The 9,622-nt window shown below is 42.2% G+C and overlaps 1 protein-coding gene across 1 annotated transcript; it reads right to left on the bottom strand.

The window, feature by feature from the left end:
• Positions 1 to 297: 297 nt before the first annotated feature.
• On the bottom strand, positions 298 to 9,607 carry COA5 (cytochrome c oxidase assembly factor 5). The gene is made up of 3 exons (XM_030838885.3): positions 9,409 to 9,607; positions 3,624 to 3,707; positions 298 to 1,459 (listed from the first exon to the last, which is right to left on the bottom strand). Exons 1-3 carry the CDS (start codon positions 9,505 to 9,507, stop codon positions 1,418 to 1,420), a joined length of 225 nt encoding a protein of 74 aa, XP_030694745.1. The 5' UTR covers positions 9,508 to 9,607; the 3' UTR covers positions 298 to 1,417.
• Between the last annotated feature and the right edge of the window lie 15 nt (positions 9,608 to 9,622).

The following is a 9,622-nucleotide window of genomic DNA, read 5'->3' as shown; positions in this document are numbered from 1 at the left end:
CTTCCAATGAAGCTCTCAATAAAGCTGTGACTAAGAAAAAGATAGGGTTCTATAAAATAATTTTGAGTTTCTTATCAAACTTAACTTTTAATAAAAGTTGTAGCACTTAAGCAGGTATACAAGAGGTATTGAAAAAATCTATCCTTTTCCCTTTCCCAGTGAATAGTATATACAACAGACCTCAGTGAATTTCTGCAACAAGGATCAGTGCTGATGTGGAATTCTCACAACTTTAGGTGAACCTTTAAGAAAGCAAATGAGCTACAGAATACCTTGATTGCTTTAACTCCAGTGACCTGCAGGTCTATGAAGAAGCTATGGCTCCTTCCATTATTCTTCAATACTGAAAAAAAAAAAAACTGGAAACTTGGATTCACATCTGGCTCTACTGTATTATGTGATTGGAATAAAATTACATGATTCTCAACTTTTACAAGCATTTCATGGTTTTCAGTCTTGCCTTCTATAGTCAATACCTACTGGCTCTGAATCCTCCTTTCCTTTTAGGATAAAGCCCAGCATTCATTCAATGAGATTCTGACATGAGTTACCAAATACACTGCATAAGACCCAGGCCTGGCCAAGATCATGGGGTCCCATCCCTTTTTCCACAGGGACTACAGGTCTAATTCAGGGGCAGGTGTTCCACAGAAGAGTCCTTTTGTAGGGTCTGATTAGTGGACCCTAGAAAAGGAGGTTATCTCTCTTCTTTTTGGGTCACAGACCTTAAGGATGTGTGCTTTTGATGGCCTCTTTCCCATTATGTAGAAAGGGCCAGCCTAAAAACGAGGTCAGGAGACAGAGAAAAACAGGCAAGAGATGGAGGCAAGGAGCCCTGGCAGCATAATCCCAGGCTTTGGATCCAGCTATGCCTAATGAGTGATATTAATGTTTTGAGGTTGTTACTTCAGTGATTCAGTGCAAGGGAAGCATTTCTTCTCCAAGGAATCAAACACAATTTATTTTAGAACTAAATAGTACAGACTGAATAAAAGAAAATTTTATCCTAAACTTTCAAGATAGACATTTTCTCACCAGGCACCATGTTGATTTTAACAGTCCTGTTAGTGGCCTTCACAATATTCACGAAGGATGTACAAACTGTGTCATTTGGTTGAGAAGTCAAGTTTGAAAATAACAATCTTTCCATTCTCTGTGCTTCAGAACAATTCTTAAAACACATCTAGTATGTTCTTAGCTCATAACTATTCAATTAAATTTTTCTTCTAAAAATAACTTAGAGCAAGAGAAGCATTTACTTCATACATACTCATCCATTTTCTTCAGTGTTCCATGGAGGAAGAAACTGCTCCAACCGAACAGATGTAACAAAAAGTATGTTTCTTATTTTGGCTTCTCTGTTTTAATGACAGAGAAAATCCTTTGTTGTTTTCATCTTGGTTTCAACATAGTAGTATCAATATCCTTTTCTTCCCCTGAATCTTGATCTGGCATCCAACTGAAAATAAATATACAATTAAATAATATTCTGGACACCATAATTAAACACAGATTTGGTAACAGGTGTCACTATATGAGAGAAGTAAACCAGTTTCCAGCACACTCAAAAAGGCAATGGTCACAGCTCCCAAGGGGGGGGAAAAAAAGATGGCGTTAAAAACGAAAGTTCCATTTAAGGTCACAATAAGGATTTTCTTCTTGAGTCCAAATTTCATTTATCTTTTTCTCTGAAGTACACTCAATGTATGTTGTTCTTCAAACAAACTTGACGTTCTAATTAGGTTTTGTTTGGGTTAATATTCAAGTGTTTTTTAAATCTTTAAATAGTAACTGAAAAGAGGAAAGAGCCTTGAACAATGTTACTGACACTTTAGTATTAAAAGTCCTTAAATTACTACTCATAGGTCAATTCTATGTTCTTTCACTTAAGCCTCACAGTGCAGCCACTTCTTAAGGGTGGTGTGGTAGTGTGAAGGGTCCTAGTCAGTAGAGAAGGCAAAATTGCATAGACAGTCAATACCACTCCCTAGAAATTCCATAGGAAGGAATTATTTTAGAGTTAAACCCTATTAATGAGGACAACACAGCCAGTGTGAGACAGACTGCTATTTCTTCATCTGAGCACTAGATAAAGTAGCTAAGAGCCACATTTTCAAAAAATAAATAATCTTCAAACATGGGAATCATGATCAGGATGATGAGAAGCTTATATTAAGAGGGAACAGCCGATTCAAACTCACCATCTCACCTTCACTCTGGGTCATACACTCACTGTTTGAAATATCAAGCAAAATTACCAGCACAATTTAAATTATTTTGTTTCAGGTTTTTGCCAAGAGTGCATAGGTTACATCAGTTAAGTGTGAGGCAACTCCACTATGCTGGAGGACTAACAGTGAGTCACAGTCTTAAGGGCTGCAAGAATCTCTAAGTCTGCTAAAAAGTTCCCTATACTGCTCTTTCTGGAGTCCAAAAGTATGAGTGAAGCTCTGCCTTGTACTGATATTTGAAATGGTCAGAAGCACGTTTACTTTTTATTCAAGATGGTTACAAATTTCTGCAGAAGGTAGATAAATTGTGGGAAATTTTTACATGTTCTGATTTCTTAAAGTTCTTTGGAGATCAAAGACTGATGTTCAGGCCACGAATTACAGGGAGTTTATTACAAATTCAATCATTAAGATTAAAAAGGACAACTCATCACCTCTTACAGTAACTGTTCTTTATAACTTCTCAATTATTTAAACATGATCTGACATTCTTGAAAGATCTAAAGGCTTGCATCTTACATGGGTAACAAAACTATGTGAGAGAAGGCAAGAAAATCGTCTTTTCTAACATTAAATGACGGGAAAATATGGCAAAGAACTGTGTCACTTGAGAAAAGAAAGAGAGCATGGCTAAATTTAATCTAACTTTACACCTCCCAGGATCTGGTTAGTGAGCAAACATGCTCAAGTTCTTGTCTGGCCTCCCAGATCATAATATCCTGTACTCTCTGCTTCTCTTATCAACAAAAGGGAAGGGATCTGAGTGCTGTCCCTCAACAAACAAAAGCAGGTTCAAGTCCAAGTTACTGCTGTCTTTAGAGGGATGTCCATTTTTCTGATTTCGTATTTTCTTTTCACAAAGAGAAGGCTCCTGGTTTCTATTCCAAAGATCTTTGTAGATCTTTGGAATCAAAGAACACTAGAGTAGAAACCATGAGATTTGTAATGTCCTCTTAGGCTGTCTTTCCACAATCCCTCACTCTACAAATTCAAACACAGACACCAACATCTTCTCCTAATCACACCAACATGTAAGGCACAGTGCACGCACCGCAGACCCCACATTATGGGTCTGTGTGTAGCTGCCAAATGACCCACATACACAGTGACCAACATCAACTGTGCCCCATCTACACCTGCCAAGACTGAACTCTCTCTCTTTCAAAACTCCATGAAGTTTAGCTGCTGTGGTTAGCATAACAGCAATAACGGAACAATCAGCTGTGGGTGTGCATGAATGCCACCTCACGTTAATTCACTGGGGAAGAAAAAATACATCCTTTTTTCCAAGTGATATCACTGCAACCTATTTATAATTACTAAGTCACTCCCATATTTAACTCCACAGAGCTAATTTCTATCATAAGCTTTTAAAAATCGTTAGCTACTTACCACTGATCTTTTACACTCAAAAAATGAGTATTTCAAAGCTTTGCAGTTTCCTTCCTTCAGACACTGCCGAGGGGATTTTCCTTCCTATGACACATAAAACAACATAAATACCTGAAAAATTTTCTCACAAAGTACAAAATAACTGTCCTTCTGGAAATAGTTCTTTTTTAAAAAGTTAAGGAAAAGCAGAAAACAATAATATAAGAAATAATTCATAATTCATTTTGACTGTTGGTACTTAAGAAAAAAAGGATAGAATGAAAAAATATGTAAAATAATTTTGGGGCACTTTAAGGGTGCCCTTGAATTTTTGAAAATGCTGGTTTCCATGGGATACTTTTCTTTAAAATGTTTATATAAAAATCTAGAAACTGTTATCTTCACCTCCTCATGTGTAAGAAAGGGAAAGAGTAAAGGTGAAAGTAGTAACAGGGTTTCTTCAGGGTTTTTAAAACTTTCACACTCAAGAAGTCCTAAAGACAGAGAAGAAAGCAGTGTGTGTGACGCAGAGAGAGAGAGGGGGAGAGGGAGGGAGAGGGAGGAAGGGGGGAGGGGGGAGAGAGGGAGGAAGGGGGAAGAGAGAGAGAGGGAGGAAGGGGGAGAGAGGGAGGGAGGGGGAGAGAGAGGGAGGAAGGGGGAGAGAGAGAGGGAGGGATGGAGGGAGGGAGAGATAGAGAGGGAAGGAGGGATGGGGAGGGAGAGAGAAAAAGGGAAGGGGGGAGAGAGAGGGAGGGAGGAAGGGGGAGAGAAAGAGGGGGAGGAAGTGGGGGAAAGAGGGAGGGAGGGAGAAGGAGAGAGAGGGGAGGAACGGGAGAGAGGGAGAGAGAGAGAGGGAGGGAGGGAGGGGGAGGGAGGGAGAGAGGGTGTGCACATGAGCGATCAGGAATGCTGTAGTGGTGAATGGGAGGGTTTGTTCTGGAAGGTAGTATCAAGTGGCTTTAAAGTCTCCAATTACAATATCGTTTTAATGCAAGCAAGTTTATCTCCAACACATCTCTGTGTTTTCCCACCCCCTACTGCCACAGTCAAGCTCTCTATTCTGAGAAGCTCACTGAGTAAGAATTTGAAGAGGAGAGTGAGATTTTAACAGAATTTATATATACTTGGAAGGGAAGATCTGCCTGGACCCAGTGTGAAATTAACTGGTCTTTAAGCAGTGAAAGCTCATAAGAGCTTAAGAAAAATGGATTAAACCATTCCCTTTCTGCCATCAAGACAGGACAGTGCTACAAGAACACATTCACAAGGGAAGTGCTTATTTCTGACTCTTAACAAGACTTTAAAAATCACACTTGACAAAGTAACTGCAAAACTAGATTAAGAGCTAAAATTTAGTAGTATTTTAGTAGGTAAACATGGGATAGAAATGACTTCATTATCATATCTTCATTATCTTAAAATATTTTGAACAAATTTACTGCCATAAATTGAACACAAAGGCACTTAAATATATTGGACACAAAAGCATCTACAGAAAGTGTATTTCACAACTCAAAGAAGATTAAAATTTAACCACTGCAAAATTTCTTTTTGAACCCCCTACCCTACTAATTTATCTAGTAACTAAACACTCACAAGGACTAATTTATTTAAAAAAAAATTCAGAACTGTCCTACATCAGTTTAGCAGGAGGTTAAAAAGTAAATACAAGATATTCCTGTCTACACAGAGCTTCAAACAGCAGGTAGGAGAAGGTATACACATGCTAATGTTCACTGGCAGTGTGAGCAAGTCACAAAGTGGGCGAGGTAACGGGGAGGGGGGAGGGAAAGGTGCTGAGGGGGTTCCTGTTTCCCAGGACTGTAAATGCATAAAACAACATCTGGAAAAAGGAGACTGAACTTGAATTTTCTGAATCACCTGAGGTTTAATGACATTAAACTAACTTGCAATTCTCAAGGGGAAAAAATCAAAACCTTACATTTTATTACTGTTAAAGAAATAATAAATAAATCATATACTGCTCATAAACTTTACCTTTATGCAGTGCTTCACGATATAAAGGAAGATCGTGAAATCTTCCAACTCGAGGTGAATTCCAATGCAAAATGAATCAAGCAATTTTGTCTGAGAGTAAAAATGACCCTGTTCCATGTTAACTTTAAACACTCAAACAGCCCCAATTAGGTGCCCTAAAGTCTGAACAGCTTTAGTGCTGGTTCTCAACATTTCAGAAAGATGTTAATGAGGTCGGCTAGAGTACTACTTAAGTAGAAAGCTCTGGTGTAACTTAAACTTCACCTGCTCTTCATTATCAAGGATTTCCCCTCAAGCAGATTTTGACACCCCGACTCCACCACTGCAATCACTCTCCAAAACCTTTATTTTGCAAGTTGCAAAAGCTTGCAACTTGTGAAAAAAGCTACAGGGTACCACATCTATGGCATTCCTGATCCCCAGGAATCCTGGCCACATTCCAGACTTTATGTCTGTTGGACCCTAGATTTGAATTGTCATCTACATCAGTGAATCTCAAAAGTGAACCAGAACAGAGTAGCAAGCTTCTCTGCACTATAATGTTCCTCCCTCAAACTCTGTAATGAGGTTGCCCACATGAACAACATAGAGATAAAAGACTATAACTATACAAAAGACTGGGGCTTCCCTGGTGGCGCAGTGGTTGAGAGTCCGCCTGCTGATGCAGGGGACACGGGTTCGTGCGCCCCGGTCTGGGAAGATTCCACATGCCGCGGAGCGGCTGGGCCCGTGAGCCGTGGCCGCTAAGCCTGCGCGTCCGAAACCTGTGCTCCGCAAAGGGAGAGGCCACAACAGTGAGAGGTCCACGTACCTCAAAAAAAATAAATAAATAAATAACAAGGGGACTATAATTTCAAAAAAAAAAGGACTGTAATTTATAAACTGATGCTTCCCCTAACCGTATCTGAGATGCCATCTTTTTCACAAGCTTTCAACCCATACTGCCGACTGCCTACCGGGAAGATCCATCTAGATACTACACTTAAGAGAGAAATATTACTTCATCTTCCTCCACCTCCACCCCTAATGGCAGATTGCTAATTGCCCCCTTAATATTCACTCTTCCTTTTGAGTGGGGCATATGGCTGAGCTAGATTTCCCAGCCACCTTGCAGCTGGGTATGGTCATGTGACTAAGTTCTAGCCAATGGAATATGCAGGGAACTGAAATGTAAAACTTCTGGGTTGGTCTGTAATGCAAAGTGGCTTGCCCCACTTTCCTCCCCCACGTTACTAGGCCTGATGATGTGGAAGCAAGGCAGTCTTGGACCATGAGTGGGAGAGTAACATCCTAACTCCCATCACAGCACCTGATACCACCAATCAACAGTGCTTAGGTTCATGGAAGACAGAGAGGATCAGACTAGACCCTACTTATAGGCAAACAAGAAAGAGAATTCTCTCTTTTAAGCCACTGTTATTCTGGGTCTCTGTAATATTCGTCTGAACCTATAACCCAACTAAGACACTCCCAAGCTTACTTGCCTTCTGAGGTCAAGACTGGTGATTCCCAAACATGGCTGTATCCAAGAATCAACCTGAGACACTTTTAATTTACAAGGGAGATGGGGAGAGCAGTGGAATCTGTACTTTTAAGCTCTCCACCTCCATCTCCAGGTGATTCTGATGAAAAGTCAGCAGGTCTGGAAGCTGTTAATAGACACAAGGGAGATAACTTGTAATTGAGTTCCTTGGGCAGTTTCAACTCCCAGGAGTCAGAATCCTAAGAAGTTTATCCAAGAGATGCCTTTTGAATCTGCTTTTTCCTTGTTTCTCTTCTCCAGCCCCACCAGAGTTTACATCCTTTTCACCATTACCCCGAGTTTCTCTGAGCCCCTACAGTTCCTTGGCTATCTCTCAGTACAGCCCCAGAACTAAGTATTTTATGTTTAATTCCTCCCTAAAGTAAAGTCTAGCAGCTTTGCAGGTGGGTTAAAGATTGGCAAGGAGAGACTATAGCATCACCTGCCAAAAGATCAGATTAATTTCTTTATTCAAGGAGCTGAGGAATCAAAAACCTTATCATAAATGAGGTGGCCATACACAGCAGGCATATACCTCAGCAGAACTCCCCTTGGTCTTGAGTTCCTAGTGGGGAGGGGTGGGCTAGAGCTGCCAGTGACACCATCCGAGAAGGTAGGATATCCGCCTGGATTTGCATAACTCAATGTTTTGCCTCAGTATTGCCATTTTATAGTCCAGCTGAAGTGACCATTCAGGATGAATTTAACTCAATCTGTCAATGCACTTCTATTTAAGAGACTCTTTATATGAAAATACCACGTTTTCCTAGTTGACCAAATTCAGCAACAAAAAGGCCACATACTCAGTGAGGGAAAGCAACATCCGTGCAATGTGTCCGGGTCATTACGTCTGCCTACACCTTCCGAGCTTCCCAGAGATCCAATTTCTACAATGTGTCCCATTCATCTGTATGTCCCCTCAATCAGACCTGGCACTCAAATGTTTGCTAAATCAATCAATCACTGCAAAAAACCAATTTGGTGTTCTCCTTGCCACCAGTATTCTCTTCCACTTCCAGAGCTTCTTTCCTCAGTCCTACTCTGTGCCGGAGCTGCTCACTGTGACACCCGTCACCCATGGCAACCGTCCTCTCAAACCTTCCGGCACATTCCCCGTCCTCCAGCCCAGCAGGGCACCAGCTTCTCGTGGGCCTGCCACATCTCCATGATTCTGCACGTGTTCTTTCAGATTCCCCCCACAAACACTACAGCCTCCACTCCTTTACTTGATAAACTACTACTCATCCTTTAAGACTCAGAGCAAATGTTACCTCCTCCTGTGAGAAGTTTCTAAATTCTCAAGCAAAATCAGTTGCTCTCCACTGGGTGCCTGAGGCATTTTGCTCCTCTACTCATAAAACAAGTATTTACTCAATGCTTACACAGCCCTTGCCAAAAACAGTGAACCAAATGTAAAACATGAATCAGCAGAAACACCAATATAGCCTCATGGTTGATGTCCATTTTCGCGTAGTTGTCTTTTCTTTGAAATAAAGGCAACTTTCTGAAATTACATCTCCGAATGCAAAAATAATTGCACCCAACGGATTGCCCTCTCATCAGGCCTTGGTGAGCGGAAAAGGTACTTGTGCTTTGGTTGGGTTCAAGGCCAGAACCCAGGTTCCCCAGTCGACTTTGAACCTCTCTGCATTCACACTGGCTCCTGAGAAGACCTGGGGCTGTAGTGAGGGAAAAACAGGAGAGCAATAGCTCCCATCACAGCACGTAAAACCACAAGATCCACGGTAGGGGGAGCAAGATACAAAGTGGTGAAAATAAAGAGCTGCCTCATTTACAACTTACGCAGGAATGCACAGAACTCAACTCAGCAACACGTTCAAACCAACACAGAGTAGGCAGAGAATCTATTCAGCCACCACTGAACACAGAAAGGAGAATTTACTAGGCAATAGTGTGCCAGGTTCATGTAATTACCTGCTAATTTACTGATTCTTATTTTCTAGGGCTCAAGAAACCTTTCTTATTCTCCTTTATGCCTCCAGAACCTAGCAGAGTGGCAACATTCCGTGTTTCTCGACCCGAAATGGTTTAACCTTTACAAAAACCCAACGGGGCGGCACCGTTCTCTCCAATTTCACACCACCTGGGAAGTGAGGCTCTGACGGTGGATGCGCCCCAAATCATTAAGTTGGAGCTGCGTTCGACACCCAGGACGGCGAACCCCGAGGCACTTCTCTTGACTATCACCGCGGCCGGTCGAGAGCCCTCCGCCGGTCCCGCCTCCCCGCTTCGGGCGTCGGTCACCCGAACGCCCGGCCGCGCTACCTGGAGCACGCAGTCCGACTGCAGCAGGCACGCGCCGAGGTCCTCCTTCAAGCCCGCGCACGCGCCGCCCTCCGGCTTGTCCTCGTAATAGCGGGGCATGACTGTGCCTTCCGCCAGCTGCTATCCAAACCCACTCCACTCCGCGACTGCCCCGACTTGACTGAACGCCAGCGACGCCGCGGCGGGCGGAACCGGAAGCCACAGCCACCACTTC

This window comes from Globicephala melas, chromosome 12 (assembly GCF_963455315.2).
Source record: "Globicephala melas chromosome 12, mGloMel1.2, whole genome shotgun sequence".
NCBI lineage: Eukaryota > Metazoa > Chordata > Mammalia > Artiodactyla > Delphinidae > Globicephala > Globicephala melas.
This window is presented reverse-complemented; position numbering and strand designations above follow the sequence as displayed.

Excerpts from the sequence above, each read along its gene's own strand:
- COA5 (XM_030838885.3), bottom strand. The coding sequence starts at position 9,507 with ATGCCCCGCTATTACGAGGACAAGCCGGAGGGCGGCGCGTGCGCGGGC. Across the intron at positions 3,708-9,408 it reads AGTCGGACTGCGTGCTCCAG|GAAGGAAAATCCCCTCGGCA; the intron begins GTAGCGCGGCCG and ends TATGTGTCATAG. Across the intron at positions 1,460-3,623 it reads TTGAGTGTAAAAGATCAGTG|TTGGATGCCAGATCAAGATT; the intron begins GTAAGTAGCTAA and ends ATTTATTTTCAG.